This window comes from Panulirus ornatus, chromosome 4, assembly GCF_036320965.1.
Source record: "Panulirus ornatus isolate Po-2019 chromosome 4, ASM3632096v1, whole genome shotgun sequence".
NCBI classification, from domain to species: Eukaryota; Metazoa; Arthropoda; class Malacostraca; order Decapoda; family Palinuridae; genus Panulirus; species Panulirus ornatus.
This window is the reverse complement of record NC_092227.1, coordinates 12,905,310-12,928,030: the sequence shown is the minus strand read 5'-3', so window position 1 is coordinate 12,928,030 and position 22,721 is coordinate 12,905,310. Positions and strand designations below refer to the sequence as shown.

Below are 22,721 nucleotides of genomic sequence, written 5' to 3'. Positions count from 1 at the left end.
TCTCTTACCCTTACGTTACTTACTCGATCAAACCACCTCACACCACACATTGTCCTCAAACATCTCATTTCCAGCACATCCATCCTCCTACGCACAACTCTATCCATAGCCCACGCCTCGCAACCATACAACATTGTTGGAACTACTATTCCTTCAAACATACCCATTTTTGCTTTCCGGGATAATGTTCTCGACTTCCACACATTTTTCAAGGCTCCCAAAATTTTCGCCCCCTCCCCCACCCTATGATCCACTTCCGCTTCCATGGTTCCATCCGCTGACAGATCCACTCCCAGAATATATATATTCTTTCTTTTTCTTTCAAACTATTCGCCCTTTCCCGCATTAGCGAGGTAGCGTTAAGAACAGAGGACTGGGCCTTTGAGGGAATACCCTCACCTGGCCCAATTCTCTGTTCCTTCTTTTGGAAAATTAAAAAAAAACGAGAGGGGAGGATTTCCAGCCCCCCGCTCCCTCCCCTTTTAGTCGCCTTCTACGACACGCAGGGAATACGTGGGAAGTATTCTTTCTCCCCTATCCCCAAGGATATATATATATATATATATATATATATATATATATATATATATATATATATATATATATATATATATATATATATTCATTTATTACTAATGAATCCAAAACAAGCTTCTTTACTTATGAGCTCCCGGATGTTCTTAGGAACGTTTAGCCTAAAAATACAGAGTCTAACCAGACAATTCTTCAAGAAAGCCAGACAGGTTTGTCTATTAGCATAGATGCCCATTCAAGGTATTTTCGTTTTCCTTCACCTGCCACACTCCCCTTTATCATATTTTTCATTTTATATACTTCCTCGTCCAGTTGATCACAGCTATGCACACCATCCCAATGTTAATGATTCTATAGACAATACTCACACACAAAAAAAAGTTACCACAATGTATTTTTGTAACTGTCGGTTCGGCCATTTATAAACACACTTCACCTATATAATCCACCCACTCAGTTTCAGTCCCTCTAAATACACCATCGTTCATATACTGGAACCAATCGAGCTTTGTAATTAACAAGGTAAATGTAGATAACGACTAAAATGTTGGGCCCCAAAGACCTCTTACAGCACAGTACAGTTCAACCGTAAATGTTCTCCTGGTCAGTGTGTTGGTAAGTTCTTTCACTGTGACACGTATCGAACTCAGACTTACTAGAACGTATGGAATTCAGACTTGCGTGAAACAACGAGTGATCGATACAAGTCGGTGGAATGAGGATGGGTGATACACCTCTCTGGTGAATGGTAATAAAACCAGGGGAAAACAGAAAGGCTCTTTAGACTGAATATGAATAATGAATCATATCGAAATACATTTCTGCATACACAGGCCTGATGCGATTATAGGTTATTCATTATGCGCACAGAAATGTGGTTGCAGTGCATGATAATGAGAATTATATTTTCCTGAGTTAGTCTTCCGTCGTGTTTATGTATGCTAATTCAATTAGAGAACGTAAATTTCATTATGAAGTAATTACATTCATTTCATATAATTTCATTAATGCTCTTTTAAACAGAACAGTAATTGGTTGTAGAATGTATATATTTACACCACTTGGAGTCATATATATATATATATATATATATATATATATATATATATATATATATATATATATATATATATATATATTCATATGTATATATTCATATGCATATATCATGTCGTTACGAGACTCCTCTTGCCTATGGTTATTATATCGCAAGCTTAAGTAACCATTAGAGAGGCTGTATCATCAAAGAACATCTCATTCTTAAGTATTCCACCATTTCCTCGTCACTGAAAGCAGCACATGAGTAAGGAAATGATGGACTCCTTAGAGGGATGAATGTATTCCTTACCGTCCACTGACAACCCTGCCAATGAAATGAATTCATCCGCTCACATCCAATCTCTAGCTGTCATGGATAATGAACCGAGACCAGATTCCCTTAACCACAACTAGGCCTCAGAGACTCCTTAGACCGACTCCTATGCCCTGGTCTAGCCCACTGACGGCACGTTGTTACCTGTATAGAACATCGTTCCAGATCGCTCTATCCCTTTCACGTCTCGCACCTTCCTGCACGTTCAGGCACCGAATACTTAAAGCATCTTTCACTGCACCCTCCCAAACTCCTCCTTGGTTTCTCACTTTTCCTTGTTCACCTCCATATCCGACACGTAAATTCTCTTAGTCATCCTCTTCATATGTACACACCATTTTTGTATACCCTCTTCAACTCTCTCACACATACGCCTCTTACTATCAATTTCAAACGTATCAAACCTCTTCTCTATATATCTATCTAACGTCCACTCCTGTCATCCACATAACACTGACGGGACTGCTATACCATCAAACATACCCATCTTCGTCTTTGAAAACTGTGACCTCTCTTTCCGCACATGACTCAACTCGCCCAGGAATCTTTGCCCTTCAACTACTCTGGGCTCGTTTCAGCTCACATAGTTCCATGCGCTGCCATATTCACTCTCAGGTGGGTAGGGCGAGTTCTCTGCATTCAAGCACCCACTCCGTAAAAATACTCTATTCACTCCCAGACCTGATAACCTTGTTTCTATTAACATTTACGCTAAATTTTCTCCTTTCACACACTCTCCACACTCGGACACCAACTTCTGCAGTTTATCACCCGTGTCAGTGCCACCAGCGCCGTGCCATCAACAAGAAAACAAGTGACTTAACTCCTAGGCCGCAACCTCCTCCACCCCCAGCAGACGGCATCAATGCCTGCTCCGCGCTCCAAGACCCTTGCATTCATCTAGCCATGGTGGGAAACGGCCAACACACACACACACACACACACACACACACACACACACACACACACAGAACACACACACACAGCACGGAAAAAGGAACTGAGCTTTTAAGGAAGTCCTGATAACTCAAAACTACAGTTGATTCAACTAAGAGTTCATTTTCAGTCTAACCAATTCACTTCTGAGTCAAAACCAAACATCTTATCGCCTATACCTGTGTTAATTCAGTCAGTAACCAACTAATCACCATTCAGTTCAGACGTCATAACTGTTCTATTTATCGCAAAGATTTATTTCTGTCTTCATTTTCCAGCCCTAGACAGCAGAATATATCCTTCCCTCGACTCTACCACACGCACACTCGAGTGTGACGTCTCGGGGAATATCAGATTCTCTGCAATGGACGATCCGTCTTGCCTTTATAACCTTGTGTATCACTACACCTATCAGTCTTCTGTTACCAATAGACTATAATACATATTGCACCACCACACACACACACGCGGGCGTTCCAAGTCCCATTAGACAACCAGGCTCACCTGGTTGTCTAATACCAACCACTCTATGCGACGAGTCTGTATAGCCTCTTAATCATTCAAAGCATCATAACCTCGCCGAATAGATCGGATGGTACTACGTTACGTCTCGTATCCTCCCTATTACAGACACCCCGGTGTGCTCTCCTGGCCAGCAGCTGGAGTACCAGGTGGCTCACCACGACACAGCCAACATCACCTGTCGGGTGGACGCCGTGCCGGACAACGTCACCTTCAGCTGGAGGTTCAACTCGTCGGGGTCGCTGCTGGAGCTCGGGGATGATCGGGCGGCGTCGTGGGGCACCACGAGCGTCTTGCCGTACACGCCAGCCTCCCCCGGGGATTACGGCCTTCTGCTGTGTACGGCGAAGAACTCGATCGGTACCCAGCACGTCCCCTGCGTCATCAACGTTACGGCCGCCAGTGAGTATACCTGCTACCTGCTTAACACGTCAGGCATGTTCCCAACCTCCTGTTGCATACTGTGTAAACAACTGCTGTGTGTGGTGTTATGTACCTTTCACTATATGAAAACAACTGATGCGTGTGATGTTATGTACCCTTCACTATACGGAAACAACTGATGTGTGTGATGTTATGTACCCTTCAGTATACGGAAACAACTGCTGTGTGTGATGTTATGTACCCTTCACCATACGGAAACAACTGATGTGTGTGTGATGTTATGTACCCTTCACTATACGGAAACAACTGCTGTGTGTGGTGTTGTGTACCCTTCACTATACGGAAACAAGTGATGTGTGTGATGTTATGTACCCTTCATTATATGGAAACAACTGATGTGTGTGATGTCATGTACCCTTCATTACATGGAAACAACTGATGTGTGTGATGTTATGTGCCCCTCACTACTATATGTTAACAAGTGCTGTGTCTGATGTTACGAACCCCTCACTATATGTAACTGTTCAACACGCATGTTCGACATCAATCGCTCACTGGTATGTGTCGTCTTAGTGTGATCTTAGCCCTATCGAGTTCTGTGGTCTTATATACTTTTAACAGGATATTTCCCATATCTATTGTGTGTAAACTTCAAGTGGTTTGTTCAATAGGAGGAACATCTGAGCATCATTCTTTTAATCATATTCGTGAGTAAGGGCTACGGTACATCCTGTGACGGCATTCTTCGACTTTACCTTTTGTCTTGTGATATATGATGGTCTGGCTAACTCTGTGGATCAGTCTAGAGAGACGTGTCCGCTGTGGGTAGTCATAAATGATCGTTTATCTAAAGATCGACAAGGTTCTCATCATGCTCCAACCTTGTGGCTTAAAAAGATTACTTAATTCCTTTCTTACCTAACTTTAGATCTCCTCTCCTGTCGTATTTTTGGCGGTGCGAGGTCAAGTTCTTCGATCGAAGGCCTTAATGAGGGGTATTTCCTAGTTACTCGTCTTCAATGAAGTGACGCGTTTAGGTTAAGATTTCTCCCTCCCTCCCTCACTCCTAAGGGGTCACAGTGGAAGCCACTTGAGACTCCCTGTATGATGACTCAGGTCTCATGCTCCCTCGCCGACACGTCATCTCGTGAATGGAGAAAAGTCACGCACAAAAAAAATTAGCTCTGCACTAAACAGGAGAAAAGTCACGCACTAGAAATGGCCCTGCGCTATGCTAAGCTGATCAAACAGACCTGAATCTTCAGACAACATCTAGAATTTCATAAGAACACAAGGGTTGTTAAACAAGAAACAACTCTGGGACATCTCAAGAAAATCTGAAACGTGATCAGTGCTTATTCGACCTCAGGGGGAAAGAATTACCATCTAGACCCAAGTATGGTAATGGTAATAAATGGTACTAAATGGTAATAATACACTGACGTCTTAGACCCCTGAGTGTAGTTCACAGTCTAGAGAAAACAGAATAGGATGAACCTCATCATTTTGCAAGGGCCTTTAACAGAGGAAGCGCTCTGGAAGGACGGTAAATCTAACGGTCAAGTGCCAAAATTTGGTGAGCCTGTAGCTCGAATTCTCCAATGTACAGCTGAAGTGTTAGTGAGGCAAACGTAAAACTTGTATGATCTACGTCATATGATGAGACTGATATAGTGCCATCTGTTCCCGGGTGACGTGAATATGATTCAGAAAATGAGGAGTGTACGAGTCCGGTCCACTGCCCGAGTCGAACCTTGTATTATTGAGAACCATTACGACTATTTTCACCCCCATGGTTAAGTATGAAGCAGCTCGGTATATCCCGATATATTCGGGAAGTATTACCGATAACAAACTGACATCAATATGGCTACCGGTGCAACTCAGAGTGAGCGATATTATCTTTCGGAATGATTATTACTCTCGAGATAACGCATTTGAATTACTGAAAATAAGGGGCGTGTGCAGGTGGCGTGCTCACGGTTGCTATCACTTTTACGAACGATCTTGATATGATTCGGAAAATAAGTGTTTTGTAACATGGATATAGCGTAAAAAGTTGTCTTAAATCATCAAGGCTTCAAATACCGTTTAGTGGGCTTAGAATACCTCAGTGATGCTCATATCTTGAACTATTCTCATGTCTGTGAATAAGGTAGCGGTACTAAACCATGAAAAAATCAAATATATATATCGATGAACGGCTGAAATGATATACGCAGTCGTTAGTAATCAGTAAGGACGAAAGTAACGGCATTTGATCATGATCCTGAATTTCAGGAGCAGGGGGTGGGGGTGGAGTGGGGGTGGTGGTGGTGGTGGTGGTGGTGTGTGTGTGTGTGTGTGTGTGTGTGTGTGTGTGTGTGTGTGTGTGTGTGTGTGAGGGGGTATGTGTGTGTGTGTGTGTTGATACACCACTATGTGATGTATTCTAACCACACCGGAGTACTTACATTATCATGTGCTTGATGAAATTTTGGGCATCGACGCAGTGACTAGCGTGATTCTGAGTAACTGTGTGTTATGGATAAGTAAAGATAGCAGGAGGAAGAGAAGAGCCAGGGATTTTTTTTTTTTTTAACGTGCAGGCACTCTCGCTGCAGGGCCAAGAGACTGGGTACTTTGATCTGTTAAAACAGCCAAAGGAAAAATAAAGATCATGCTAACTTCTTTTCTTCTTCTTCCGAAGACTAGTATTATGTTGTCTGTGCAAGCAGGTTGGAGAGTATCTTACCCAATGGTATTCTAGTGGAAAGCGAAATATATTCTGCGCACAAGTGCCTCATTATGAGATTACTGAGGCTAGACCGACACACCATCAGCAACAGGGAACATTATTTTCTCCCACTGTAGGTTAGGGAGAGTTTAACCCCTTCTGTTGATCACTCTGATACTATAGTTCCCTCTGCTCACTTGTTCTCCGCTTGTTACGTGTTCACCTACTCACCTACAGCGGGTTTATATCCTCTCCACTATATACTGTACCTCATCTTTTTCAGTGCCTGTTGTTAGGTAAGAGGATTTGCCACAACTAGCGTGTGTGAAGTTATTCTGGATGTTTTATTGTTTTATCGCGTTCTTCCTTGCTGCCTGTGAACCTGATTAACAAAATACTGTATGTAGAACCTCCACTTCACCGTGGAAAGATATATGCAACAATCGCACCTGGAAATTGAAGATAAAACGGTGAGTACTTTCTTTTATTACATCCTCAGTTTGAGGATGTAATAAACGAAAGTACTCACTGTTTTTATTTTCTCTTTCCAGTGGTGATTGTTGCAAAATGCTGTATGTTTGCCGTGCAATGTGTCTTACCACTGCGTGAGTGTTATGTGTTATCATTCAACCGTGATATTTGAAGCCTTATCAACTGTGATTCTTGTGATCTTGTTAACAGTGCCGTCTGTGTTCTCGTCAGCAGTATCTCTGTGTTGTTATCTTGTTCATTCATGACTGCATGTGATGTTCTTCACCACCTATTGTCTATTGTCCCAATCTATTGCTGCCTGCCGCTCCAGAACATAACTCATCAGTCATCTTTACTTGGCTACGTATATAAATCCTCAGATGACCTGAAGATATTCAAATCCTCATGATACTTTGTGAAGGCAGATTTCCAGCAATGACCGTACGCAACGAATAAATACTATGAGCGTATGTGACCCCTTTAACTTCAGGTCACATCATATGCTCGACCAGAGAATTTTCTAACACTAAAAGTTTCAGATGATTATCATCTGTCGACCTCTGACTCCCTGAAGTCATTAGACCGTCCCTGGTCACTACTGGTCGTATGAAGTGTGACCTCGGACACTGTAGAGATCCGCCAAGCTGTTGATGACCTCTTGACCTGTGCTATCCCCAGAGCCGCCTGACCTACTGGAGGACTGCGTCATCAGGAACCAGACGACCCACTCGGTGTTCGTGTCCTGCAAAGGGGTCCCAACCGTCCTGCCCCGCACCTTCACTATGGAGGTAAGTCACGCAACTCTTCATTTTTCAACTGGAAATGGGGTAATGTATCACACTAAGTGGCTCATATTATCCTAATCAAGGGTTTGAACTCCGTACGTGGTGGTGTTAGACACCTTGGTCAGGATCTCCCGCCGTCATGGTACTGATGACGGTAAACGGTTACCTCCACGATGACACTTCGAACTCATCAGGATACGTGCTGTAGTGTCACGAAGAATTAGATTCGCTACACATACGTACTCTGTTCAGTTTGTTGACATGAATCACCTTTAATAGGACTATGTCACGATACTCCAAATAAGTTTTGCTAACGTGAAAATAGAGTTGTTTTATATCAAAGTATGAAATTACTGAACAGTGAGGAGAAATACCATAAGTAAAAACGATAGCACCATCAAAATACAATCTGTTCTCCAATTATCAAATATTCTTTAAAACGTTCGGAAACTCTTTCCGCTTCCATTATTAGTCGACATCATTGGAGAATAATGTACGAGAATGTATACAATGCAGCGATGTTAAAATTCTGGATTCTCTTAATTCTGACCGGAGAGTTAATGGATTTTGGGGGAAAAACAAACTTCTGTGATTATGTATCCTCTACTAATAGTAATTTGTCATATTAGTTCCCTTTATGTTTCTCTCTCTCTGACCGTCCGGTATTCAAGTAAGGCTTTGGAGAGGGGTTTGTAATGCAGTCTGTTGGGTGGTGGGGAAGCCTTGGAGGTGAGTCAGTAGGTGTTTACAGATGACAAGGCTCAGGTAGCAGGATCGAGTCAGCAACTGCAGAAGCTTGTGTCTGATTTTGGAAGAGTCTGCAAAAGGAGGAAGACGAGACTTAATGGGAATGAAATTAAGATAAAAGAGATTTAATAGGGGTTGGAGAAGTCCAATTTGAGTGTGAATTCAAATGGAGAAAACCTGAAAGAATTAGAATGTTTTTAGATATTTGGGAATGGATATATTTAGCAGTAGGTGGAACTATGGAAGCTGAAGTGAACCACAGGGTTAGTTAGCGAGGGAGCAATGGTCCTGGTTGCGATGAGGAGTGTGTGGAAAGAGAAGGTCCCTGCATGAGAGGGCAAAGATGGGTGTGTTTGATGGTAAAGAAGTTCCGACGGCACTCTACAGGTGCGAGTCGCGGACCCTAAATGCAAAAGGAGGAAGTATGTACTGGAAAATGAATACCTGAGGACAAGATACGTGGTGTGAGGTGGGTTGGTCGAGTAAGTAACATCGTGAGGGAGAGGTGTGACAGTAAGCAGAGTATGTTTGAAAGAACTGGGTAGGGTATGCTGCAACGGTTGGAACATGTAGAAAGAATGAGTATGGAAAGACTAAGAGGACATGTACGTTAGAACTGGATGGAACAAGGAAGGGGAGGGGGGGGGGGGGGGACTGCCGAGGACGATATTGAGGGTGGAGTGAAAGATGCACCTAGTTATTGGGGCCTAGACATGTAGAATATTGTGAGGCGTGCAAAAGATAGGCTGAATTGGAGTCATGTGGTGTTCTGAGCGACGTGATGTGAATGGGGTGAACCAGGGCATGTGTGGAGGTTAGGGAAAACCACGCAAAGGTCTGTGGGGCTTGGCTGTCGATAGGGGAGCTCTGTTTAAATTCGTCTGTTTTGGTCTTCCGTTCGTATATACTCTCTGGGATACCATTATAACATAATATGGTAAGACTTATCATTTGAAATCTAGTGAGTTTCACTTATGAAATTCTATTCCTTTATCTTTAATATCTTCTAACGATATGTTGTTAAGATTTCTCTGTCAGTTCTATGTGTCTGATCACCTACAACGAGCTAATACTATTTGAATTAGATTAAAAGAAATAGAGCAATCACCTGCTGAAGATTTACGGTATCAGCAAAATCACTATTTTTCAATCACACTTCATGGTAATTCATTTCTATTAACATTATGTATCTAAGTCTACTCTAGCATTGTTGAACACACTCCACCACCGGATATTTGTCTGTACTTTGTCTTGTCAAAGTTAAGCTACTGATCTAGTCTCCGCATCATCTCCAAACGTGCATCATACACCTGACCCATTCGTTTCCCTTCGTAACTTCAGTTTCTCTCCTAACCCCTTACTTCTCTCAATATAAACATGAACATGGGAGACACCAACAGCGTTGTGGCTCTGGTTTCCGACGTCCTAGGGTGCGATTGCCCTGGGCAATAGCAGTACTGGCCCAGGTAGTAGTAATACTTTACAGTAAACTGTGAATAGTGACTCAGTGAAAATGTGTCCGCACTTCCTATGGTCACGGGGCTCAGGGGCTGTGGTAGCGTAATGTAAACACCACCACGACACTGACCAACACTAGCACGCCTCCAGAGTCTGAAGATGAGTAAAGGGTATCTCGATAACAATGTTTGTGATACGTTAAAATCGCTAGGTATAAATTCATGTCAGAGGCACAATTAAGAATACGCAATTGAAACATCAATTACCACGAAAAGGCGAGGTAAACCAGCTCAAATCAAACCCTTAAAACATTCGAAGTTCCAAGGATGTGGTATAACCATCGGACCATCTTGCTATAAGATATCACCTCCCTGCCTAGCATGATGGAGGAACTAGCCATCACCACCAGGTCAGTTCACAGCCAGGTGACAGCAGTAACAAGAGGCCTGGCAGATTACCCCTGAACTTTGCACCATGAGTGACTACATCCTCTTCTACCATCGCACATCAAAGCGTGGGCGATGTGTGGCACTGTACTGTCACAAGGATTTACGTCCAGCTCAGCTGAGAGGTAACGTGCCGGAAGGTCAATAGGTATTATGGGTTAAGATTTCGCCCACATTCCACCTACGCCAAAGTGGCACCATCAATGGTCTACCATCCGCTGCTCTCCACCACCTATGAGGCAATTTTTGAGCACCTTACCTACACATCTGACGCACTCAGGGCACGGTACCGTTATTCCGTGCTTGTGACTTGAAAGGATATCAATGCGATAGACTCCACCCTCCTTCATGGAAAGCTATATCTATTTCAGATTGTTCACTTTTCCACGTATACAGTCAAAACACTCTTCGCCTGATTTTTACTGATACAGCTGATCACCACCACCTACCCAAGCCTCTCCCCTCACTCTCATACGCAGCATTCATTTATCACAGCTTGCGACCCTCCGCCCCCACCGTCTGCCACCGTCCCCCAATACAAGAGGGCAGACACCAATATTTATCGGCCACTTACGGACTCAGCGAAAAGAAACTTCGGTTGGTGGGTACTGGTCATAACATGACCGAGGTGACCAATGAAGATGCTGTTGAAATCATGTGGGAGAAGTATCATGAAACCTGTGAGCAGGACTATCAACACTTCTTTCCCCAGGAGACGGAAACGCTACATCTGACCGACGCTCCCTGGACCACCCATCGCATTAAGTGATTTCTGCAGCAGCGAAATCGAACGTTCGGCAGTCGCAACAACGATCTCTACAAGCAACTTCCCAACAAAGTGCAGCGCAAAGTACGAGCCACGAAGAAGGCTTATTACCCAAACGAGGCAAATATCGGTTTACGGCAAGGTAGAACGAAAGAGCTATCTGGCTGTGACAAGTAAAGGTTCTAGCCGTTCTCTTGTGTAGAACAACACAACAATAAGAAGGCCATACACCAAATCAACAACCATATTGCCAATATCTAACAAAGATTGTCCCAACTTGACGTCAGCTTCCTCCCAGAATTGCCCACTAATCCCATTTCGAACAAAGTAGAGCAGTCTGAAGTAGCAAAGAGCCTTCAACGCCTTAAAACAAAACGCTCAACCACACCCAGTGAAACTATGCAAGGAATTCTCCCATGAATTAGCTACATCGCTAACCGCCATAATGTTTCACTCAAACAATCTAAATGCCCCATAGCTTGTAATACATTTTATGTCACAACTAACCAAATAAACCCACCCAGAGTCTTTTCATGGCTTACGCCCTGTTGCAATCACTTCAATCCCCAGTCTGATTTGTGAAAGTTTTGTGTTTGACTGGGCTTCTGCAGTTTGGAAACATGAAGTCTCTCTCCACCAGTCACTGCCTTGACTTCATCTATCGCCACTTAGAGAAACACAAGACCTCACTGGCACTCACCATCGTAAACTTAACCAAGGGTTTCAACTTGGTAAGCCATGACATCATCATCATAAAGAAAGCCATCGACCTGGGACCACAGGGGATGTCTCGTCTCGTGGCTGGTGGACTTTCTCACCGGTTGCAGCTAAATCGTCCGTTTCTGGGGAGCCACACAAGCATCACTAACCCTAACATGCGGTGTACCACAGGGCACCAAGCCGGGACTATTCTGCTTCTTCATGCTTATGAATGACACCCTGCAGAAGACCTACCTTTGGCATCACTATCAACAACAAATCCTCTACCATCAGTGCCCTTTTAGCACATCACCAACAATCTTCAGTCGTGGATTACGGCCAGCAACGTCACCATCAACCATAGCAAGACTGTGAGGATATATATCAACCTGGGTGAAGACAACATGCTGCCCACAGACATCATACTAGGCCCTGACATCCTCCGGGTTGCTGGAGACTTGAAACCTCTTGATGTCACTATAAACGACGGTTTGATCTAGAAGAGCCATGTCAACACCATCATCAAATCTTCTTCATACCGTCTGAACCATCTCCGCCGACTGAAATTACTAGGCGTCCCACCATCTGAACTCAGGAATGTCTATACCATCTTCATTCTACCAAATCTCACTTACGCCTCCCTATCCTCCACAATAAAAGCTACACAGAGGACCAGCTAGAAAGAGTGGAGAAAAGGGTATGCAAAATCACCCTGGGACCTTCTTATACCACCTACCAAAAAGCCCTCATCTTGCGAAGCCTGTCCATCCTCCGACCAACAGTTTGGCGATAAACTGCTGATATACCACCGTCACAGAGACCTTACCCCACGATGCCCCTTCGCCACGGACGTTACCACAATCGACTTGTTCTAATCACAGCCCATACAGAGAGCTATAGGAACAGTCCTATACCTACCAATGTGAACGTCGTAAACAATCCATGAACAAGTGCAAAACTATGCAAATAACCACCTTAGTTTTCTGTTAGTTGCGCTATGTGGTATGTCAACTACAGGAATACAGTAACTATACATCACTCAATGTTAAGCCAAGTGCTTAATGTATAAACCACACAATTTACTGTGCAAACATCCCTGTAAATTTGCCACGCAGTCCATGTAGATGCACAGCACCCATGTGCTTATCCAAAGTGTGGAAGTATCGATCCCAACTTAAGCTCTTTTATGATTAGTTAACTAGTAACTATTATGACCTCGCAGGTTTGCGATAAGTGTAATAACCCAACTATGTATTTTCAGTCGAATGGCTGCCAAAATCCAATAAACAATCATTTGTTTATCTATCTATCTATCTATCTATCTGTATACATATATACACCTCACTGTAGAGATGTTTGTTGATTTTCCATGGTGTAAGATATTCACGACGCTCTTGTCTAGCACATAATATCTCTTGTGATGTGTATCTCTCATCTCAATGTAATTTTGAAAAGATTTCTTACCAAGTTGTGTGTAATTGCTTTCTTATGTACACAGTTGCACTACTGAGGTTCTCTTAATGTAATTATCTTGATGAAGAAAACGTTGTTCGTCTTAATATCTTTTTTAAGGTTTTGGTCTTGTTGCGAAGCTGTTTATGTTGCGCATTTGTAAACGAAAACTGAACCTCTCATGCAAGCGTAACCGGGTGCTGCCACATTCCATTGCAGGTACGGAACTCTGAGGACCTACACCTGGTGACGAAGGTCACCAACACGACGCCTCACTTCGTGGCCTCAGGGCTTGACCCCGGCACGGCTTACACCCTCCACGTGGCCGTCCACAGCCCGATGGGAGCCTCGTCGCCTATAAAGCTACAAGCCTTCACCGTCAAGACTGCCGAGAAGAGGATGGGTGAGTCGTGTGACTCATGCATGCTGCTCGGGTTTACACAAGAATACCATTCACTTTCTGCATGATCTATAACAGAGCCAAGCACCTCTTGAAGTAGTGAAAACAGTATTTCTGTACATTCAGCATTGTCTCGTACGTGCGTGTCCTTTATACAAATGCAAATGACTCTCTCTGGTTAGATACAGGCACGCCATTTCCGCAAATACCTGACAGATTTTAATGCTCAAGGTTCACTGGGTGATTAAAGGGGGGAAATAAAAACCCACTTAATAGAAAACGTCGCTGCAGAAACTGGAGCAACAGATTATGAGATGTGCTTTTGCGAAATTGACGAGTATATAAACATTCCTCGATATTGCCTGAGGTTTCTTCATCACAACGTCTTATATGTTATCTTCAAAATTACTTCCCCAAAGTTACTTAGACCTAATCCTTCTTCCGGAATTTCACCATCAGACATTCTTCCCTCATTCGGCTGTTGGAAGGCGTGATCAGCTTTGAAATCTACAATTTGTTAGTTAAAAGGTTTTTCAAAAGTTCCAGAGGGTTGAATATTATCCGTGCCTTCCTGAACTCTAGAAAATTTGAGTATCTGTATGTCGGTAATGCCTTGGAAGGCTTTGATGCCAACATGGCTTTATATAACAATTGGGCTACTACTGATCTACACCAGTAAGACACTCTAAAAAAAAGAAAAAGAGTCCTGGAAGGCAATATCTTTTGAGGCATCTTCCATGTGGCGTCTACTGAAGACACCTAAACCTTTGACGCATGTGGTTGTAACTGATCTTAAGAAATCAGTGACCGTACTGATGATCTTAGAGTGATGTATGGATAATATTCTCTCACATGTTCCTCATCCTTCCTGCCACATTCAGCTCTGGGTTAGATCAGTCACACAGAGGTCGTTGTCAAAGACTCCATCTCAGAATAGTATAATGTATCATGTAATGTCCACAGGGAGACCTTCTCCTCTCTATCATATGTTTTACTCATGTTTATGGAATTTACTGCACTTGAAATATACAGATCATAGATATATAGAGAGTTATGTATTCCATCATTGCTCCTGGGAACAGCCCACTGTGTTCTCGTTGTTGAAATTATACGTTTTACCCTCAAGCTGCAAAATATTGTCAAAATACTTTTTAAAAAAAAAAAAAAGTTCTTTGCCATGATGCCCCATTGCCCATAATTCTAAAAAATTATGTGCTTTTCATTTTCAAAGTTAAGTCTTCGTCAAATCTGTCCAATGAAGCAGATTCTTACAGGCATTCGTCGGATGCTTCTTCTGCATAAAGAAATTTGATGCTACTACTACTACTCCTACCACTGCTACTAGTGTTTTCAAATGCCTGAAGAGATCACTCTTTAGTGTCACCAACAAATTTTTCCAAAATTCCACAACGTGTCATCCAAATATTGAATTCTGGCACATAACAACTTTTGCTTCGGATAAAAAGGAAACTACAAATGAATTCTACCCCCAAATGTCGTTAGTTTTATATTGCAAACAGTGAAGCTATAATTTCTCACACCGGCAACCAAACTTACCCTTAATATACAGGTATCATTATGGAACGTGGTTGCAAGAGACTCTAAAAACATAATCGTAAGACCGACACGTACATCAACGCTTCATCAGTGTGACCCCATATTGCTATTAACCAGATGTGTTCCTAACGTCCCACTTGTTTGTGATATCAAAGTCGTGTTACTCTCTGTATGTGTGTGTGTGTGAGCATCAGCAGCAACAACCACCTCCTCCTCCTCCTCCCTCTGCAGGTATCAGCGAGCCGGTGGAGGAGGTGCTTGGTGTGTCTCCCCTGATAGCTGTGGTGGCGGGTGCCTCGGTGGCCATCGTCATCACCCTCGTCATCATCCTGGGGCTGGCCATAAAGCACTGCCCTCGGAGGCGGCCAGCAGCGGAGGTCCCCAGCTACGCCCACGGCTCCCTCGTGTCTGACACCTCGCCTAAGGAGACGGTCAGCACATTCAGCAGACCCTCGCCAGCTTCGGAGGACCGCAACCCAGACCTCATACCACTCAAAGAAGGTGAGAGAGAGAGAGAGAGAGAGAGAGAGAGAGAGAGAGAGAGAGAGAGAGAGAGAGAGGGAGAGAGAGAGAGAGAGAGAGAGAGAGAGAGAGAGAGAGAGAGAGAGAGAGACAGGGAGGCACTTTTGGCTGGTGTGATCGTGAATGAATTCTCGCTTAAGACAACACTGATGCTACGGTTGTGATTGTAGGTGAGGACCGCAGTGCAAGATATCGACTACGATTGTTATGATTTGGGGTGAAAAAGAGTTAAGGTACAAACTCAAAGTCTTTACGGCATCAAAGTGTGGTGATCTGAGTGAAGTCTGACGAAAAATAAGCTTTATCAACACGTGGCAACAGTGACCTCAGGGTGAGGTCTGATGTAAACAATGTGCATCATATGGTATTCGATTGTCGTGCCTTAACCCTGATGGCGAGGGTAAACAAACCACGTGTTGTGGTATAAAGACACTTATGGTATAGGATAGCAATGCTTATCATGAAATCATCAGAAAGTCAAATAAATACCTTGCAAATACTGTTTGCTTACGCGTCCTCTCTCTCTCTCTCTCTCTCTCTCTCTCTCTCTCTCTCTCTCTCTCTCTCTCTCTATATATATATATATATATATATATATATATATATATATATATATATATATATATATATATATATATATATATATATATACTCATAGTTGTCATGCGCAATTAATCAAATCCACAGCCACCCATGTGAGTTGTGGGCTGTGGTCTCGTACATTGCACATGACAGCTGGAGAGTGGATGTAAGCGCATGAAGACATATCTTCGTCTAATTCTGGCGCCACCTCGCTAAAGCAGGAAACGGCGAACAACTATGAAAGACAGGAAAATATGTATATATCTGTGTGTGTGTGTGTGTGTGTGTGTGTGTGTGTGTGTGTGTGTGTGTAATGTTTCCAGAGATGTTTCTTAAATGCATTTCAGTAGGTTCATCAAGACGATGTATTTTGCTGTATCCGAAGAGGGTAACCACGTGCTGTTGACTGTTGTAGAGTGCGACTACCAGCTGGAGGAACTACGGGTGCCTAACTGCCAGGTGGTGGGCGTGGTGCCCACCTGTCACCAGCTGACCTCGCTCGCCCCAAGCCTCGGGGCACCAGGGTCGGCGGCGATGGTGGTGCCCTCCATGGGTGGGGGTGTGGTCACCAGCTGTCAGCAGCAGGACTGGGACGCCTACTACCAGCACCAGCTGCACCATCACCACCGCCACCATCGCCACCATCACCACCACCAGCCGGCGCCTCCGCCACCACCGCCCACCACCCTCGCATCCTTCACACATCACACCTGTGAGGTATATATATATATATACGGTCGTCCCCTTCAACTCTTCTCAGTTGGCTAACTATCATTCGTCCTTTAAATGACAATCAAACCGAATTACTTTACATCCACAATCAAACCGAATTACTTTACATCCACAATCAAACCGAATTACTTTACATCCACAATCAAACCGAATTACTTTACAGTCCAGGATTTCATTTTATGCTATCAGGAATTCATAATATCTGCTCTTCTGTTAACCTCAGAGATAAATTTTTGGGTTGAAGCTTTCATAGATTTTGGATAACCTATAGTTTTCAAGTCCATTTCTTTTCTGTACTATACATCATGAGAATAGAAACTTCCACTGAATGTTGATTAACATCTTTTGGCAAGTTTTGAAAGAAGCATCCAGTACCAAACGCATAGAATCATAGTCTTCCTTTATCACTGTGTGGATTCAATGATTATGAAAACAAAAGACGAATCTAGAATCAACGATAATTCACGTCACCCATGGATGATATTCTTGCCAAAATTACCAGCCAATAAATGGATAAGTACACACAGACACGGACACACACACACACACACACACACACACACACACACACACACACACACACACACAGTCCAGATGTTATCCAAGACCTTTCTAAGGAGCGTGCAACCCAAGGCTGCGATACCTCCAGTCGCTGGGAAGTGTAAACTCCTTTGGAGTGAGAAGTTCTTTGATACAGCCTCGCCAAAAGGCGACTTTTCTTTCACGGTGTAACCTGGAATGAAGAAAGGAAAGATAGGTAGAATGTTTCAGGAGAAGAACCTGTGTGTTCTGGCTCTAGATGAAACAAAACTCAAGGGTAAGGGGGAAGAATGGGTGGGGAATGTCTTAGAGACAGAGAGTCAGGGGTTAGCGCGTAGGCGAGAGCTAAGGAAGGGGTAGCACTACTGCTGACATCAGAAGTGGTGAGAATGTGTGAAATAGTGTAAGGAAGTGAGCTCCAGACTGATATGGGTGAGAATGAAAGTGGAATGCGAGAGATGGGTAATTGTTAGTTCTTTACGCACCTGGCCACATTTGGGATGATAAAAAGAGGTGAGTCTTCTAGGAACAGCTGAGTGAATGCGTCAGCAGTTATGATGTGAGAGATCGGGTGTTAGTGATAGGTGATTTAAATGCAAAAGTGAGTAATATCACAGTTGAAGGTATAACTGGGGGCATGGGATAACCAGTATTGTGAATACGAATGAGGAACAGCTTGTGGAGTTGTGTTTTGAAAAAGGACTGGACTGGGAATCCCTGGTTCAAAAAGAGCAACATACGTAAGTATACGTGGGTAAGAAGGAAAGATATTAAGAGGGCATTACTGGATTATGTACTAATTGACAGGTGCTCAAGCGAAGAGCTTCTTGGATGCGAATGAGCCAAGAGGGGTGACTAGTATGAAGTTTGGTCATTACCTGGTTAATGTGTGGGGAGCGACTTATAGAAGTTTTCCGAAAAGAGGAAACAACATGAGTGAGAAGAGGGTGGTGACAACCAGTGAGCTTGGAAAAGAGACTTCTGTGAAGAAATACCAGGACAGACTGGCAAAAGGTGCGAGTAAACGAATCTGGGCGAGTGGATGAGGAGTGGAGGTATTTAGGGAAGCAGTACTTGTATGTGCGAGAAAAGTGTATACCATTTGGAAGGATAGAAGGTGGGCAGGTGAGAAAGGGAAGTGAGTTGTCGCATGACGAGGTAAGGTTGCGAGTAAGAGAATAGAGGGTTGCCTGGGTGGTATTTACAGGGAAGGAGCATCAGAGATCAGGATATGCACAAGAAAGGGTGGTAGGAGGTCAAAAGGATGTTGCAGGGATTGATAAATCAGGGCAAATGAGAGTGCGAGTGAGAAAGTATCAGCGTACTTCAGGGAGAATAAAGAGATGCTATGGAAGGTTAATAATGTGAGAAAACAAGGGAACAAATGGGAGCATCGTTGAAGGAGACAAGCTATGTGGTGGCAACAAGCAGTGGTGAGGTGGAGGGGAGACGAAGGAGTGTTGGATGTGTTTGATGATAGGGTAGCGGGTGTTGAGTGTTTGGGGCGGGGTGGTATGCGAAGTGAGAGAATCAAGAGGAGTGGTTTGGTTAGGAGAGAAGAAGAGGTTGAATTTCTTACGAAAGGGGTTGACTGTGCTGTTGGTTATTTAGTCAGGATTTTCAATGTATGCATGGATCATGGTGAGGTGCCTGAGGATTGGTGGGAACACATGTATGGCGCCATTTATAAGAACAAGGGAGGTAGATCGAAGGTGAGTGTTCTAATTATAGAGGTATGAGTCTGTTGAATGTACCTGGGAAGTTGTCGGAGAGAGTCTGGATTAGAGGGTGATGGCATGCTATAGAGCATCAGCTTGGGAGGAACAGTATGGTCTCAGTAGTAAAGGATGCGTGGATCAGGTCTTTGCGTTGATGAATGTGTGTGAGTGAAACTTTGAGAAACAGAAGGATGCTTTGTGGAAGGTCTTACGAATAAATGTCGCAGCAGGAGAGTTATTAAAAGCAGTGAGGAATTTTCAGCAAGACAGTAGGGCCTGTGTGCCAATAGGTGGAGAGGAGGGAAAATGGTTGTAGGATACTTTAGGTTTGTGGAAGGGGTATGTGATGTCACCACGGCTTTGTATTTTGGATGGTGAGGGAGGTATATGCAGGAGTCTTGGAGAGAGTGATAGGTATGCAGTCTACAGGGGGATAATGCGGCCTGGGAAGTAAGTTGTTGTTTGCTGATAGCACGGCACTGGTGGCAGATTCGAGTAAGAACTGCAGAAGTTGGTGCCTGTATTTCGGAAAGAGTGTGAAAGAGGGAGGTTGAAAGTAAATAGGAGTAAAAGCAATGTTATTAGGTTAAGAAGTGAAGAGAGACAGGTTAATTGGGTTGCAAGTTTGAATGGAGATAATTTGGAAGAATTTATGTATTTCAGATACGTGGAAGTGGACGTAGCAGCGAATGAACCCATGGAACCAGGGGTGAGTCATAGGGTGGGTGAGGGGCGAGGGTTCTGTTATTATTAAGGAATCTATGGAAAGAGAGGTAATTATCTAGGAGGGCAAAAATGGGTATGCTTGAACGTATGTTAGTTCCAAGGATGTTATATGGATGGGAGGCACGGGTTATAGACGACAACATATGGAGGAGAGTGCATGTGTTGGAACTGAAATACTTAAAAACTGCATGGTGTTCGGAAGATTGAGTGAACGAGTATAGTTAAGAGAGCTTAACATAGTTTGGACATATGGGGAGAAGGAGCGAGGAGAGATGATTAAGAAGATACATGTGTCAGACGTGAAGAGGACAAGGAGAAAGGGAGGACTAATTGGAGATGGAAGGATGAGGCGAGAAAGATTTTGAGCGTTCGGGGCCTGAACATGCAGAAGGGTGAAAGACGTGCAAGAGATAGAGGAAAGTGAGCGATATGGACTGAACCAAGGCATGTAAAAGCAGGCGGGGGAAACCACGGAAGGTCTGTGGGGCTTGGTTGTGGATAGGGGCTGTGGTTTCAGTATAGTATACATGACACAGGTTTTTCCTTCGTCTATTCTTGGGGCTGCCTCGCTAACGCTGGAAACAGCAAACAAGTAAGAAAGAAGAGAGTTAAAAATCTATCTATGCGTGCGTGTGTGTATGTGTGTGAATATGACCATGCACATTCATGTGTGATATACATAAATGCCAGCATTTTTGCTTAAAATTGCTCCTTACTGTATCACTGAAGATATATCACTATAAACTACACCATATACCCACACCTAACAGGTAATAGCTGCTTGTAACTATGTATTTCGAACTACCTTTACCCACTTAAAATAACTTCTAATCACTTGTTGCCTACTATCAACTACCGTTATACATTATTGTCCGACCTCTTCAAACATGATTACCAACACACACACACTATTGCCTCAGCTCATCATCTATCACCCCCATCACCACCCACAACTACTCTTATCTGTAGCTACCACCGTCACAGTTTAACCACCACTTCGACTGTCACCACATGTTATCACGTAGTAAGACCAGCAGTATGAGTCAGGACAAGTACCGCTAACCCTGGGTGTGTCTGTGTATCCTGCAGGTGATGGGAGCGCCACCGCCTCCCCATCCAGAGCAGCTGGTACCCCCGCACAACTATCCCCCGCAGCCTCCCGTCTCGGGCGCCGCCTACACCACGCCCGCGCACTTCATCGGCGGGGCAGAAGCTCCACCATCGTCATCCTCGCCGCTCCTCGACCCACAAGCTCATATCCACGCCCACGTAGACTACGAAGTAGAAACATTCAGACACGAAAGCAGTGTATAGTAGGACAGCCAGGGGTGCTGTACAACTCAATCCGACTCTCATGCAATGGATTCCGTTGGTAGTGATCCATTATGATGAACGTTCGCTGGTTAATGTTACTTGATAAAGTACTCAGTGATTTGGTTTCAAACGAATAACTTATGTTGAGGCTTCGTACTTAAAACAGACCCCTTATATTATTTGATAACGAAACGTAAAGATAGTATGATGGAAAAGTGAGTTCACTGATATATATATATATATATATATATATATATATATATATATATATATATATATATATATATATATATATATATATATATATATATATATATGTAATGAGTGTATATTTGTGCTTTCTCCTCTATATCCACTCGTATTTAAATAGATGAATGAATGATATATATATGTATATATATATATATATATATATATATATATATATATATATATATATATATATATATATATATATATATATATATATATCCCTGCCATCCAAACCGCTCCATACCTAAAACCAGCCACAGTGAAAACAAACACAGTACTGACGGAATACATGCACACGGACATGAACCGACAATAATACACATCGCCATCCCTCATACTCAATTTTACACCCCAGCCTTCCAGACATACACCCATATGAGACCACACTCTCCAGACAAACACGAGTCCTACTTTCTCGTCTCCGTTCAGGACATCATCTATCCTAAGTAAACTACAAATAATGATTCAACGTGTTACACGACCCTCCATGTTTGCGATGAATCTACCACAGATAAGACACTGAACACTTACTGCGAAATTAGCCCGCACTCTCCCTACAAAGACGCACTCAGACCACCACACTTTGGCGTATGGTCCCACCACGCGGACGTGGCCGGCTGCCAAATTGCTGAGGCAGCCCTATACAGTTATACGCAGAAACACCGCTAAGAAGAGGATACACGATAATCTTGAGCGCTTTCGTGTATTACCACATCTTCAGAGGACTGGGTGAAAGAGTGAGAAAAATAGATACGATAGACGGTATGGATACAGAACCGGAGGAAACATGGAATAGGGTCATACAACTTTGTAATAAGTGAGAGGCAGGGGCTGATAAAATGGTCGGCGTGAACCACCCTCTACCTGACCTTGGGCTGAGTATGACATCACAGATGACCTCCATCAGGGAAAACCGAACCAAAGGGTCACTTACATAACACAACATAAACTCATGAATAGCTGGTAAAATCTTTTGCAATCTTTCTACGGTGATAGATTGAATTTGTACGCGCTTTGATTAGTCAATACATCATTATCATGGTGTTCAGTCGTGATGGATTTTATCGTATTTCTTTCATCTCTATCCTGG

At 43.4% G+C, this 22,721-nt stretch overlaps 1 protein-coding gene across 1 annotated transcript in view; it reads left to right on the top strand.

Moving 5' to 3' along the window:
- Positions 1–21,599, top strand: part of LOC139764464 (hemicentin-1-like) — a 253,923-nt gene extending 232,324 nt beyond the window's left edge. The window contains exons 11-16 of the mRNA XM_071691018.1: positions 3,473–3,766; positions 7,614–7,723; positions 13,508–13,691; positions 15,477–15,746; positions 16,765–17,066; positions 21,155–21,599. Of these exons, the coding sequence (XP_071547119.1) occupies positions 3,473–3,766; positions 7,614–7,723; positions 13,508–13,691; positions 15,477–15,746; positions 16,765–17,066; positions 21,155–21,379 (1,385 nt within the window). The 3' untranslated portion in view covers positions 21,380–21,599. The remainder of the gene's footprint in view (positions 1–3,472; positions 3,767–7,613; positions 7,724–13,507; positions 13,692–15,476; positions 15,747–16,764; positions 17,067–21,154) is intronic.
- Positions 21,600–22,721: the final 1,122 nt, after the last annotated feature.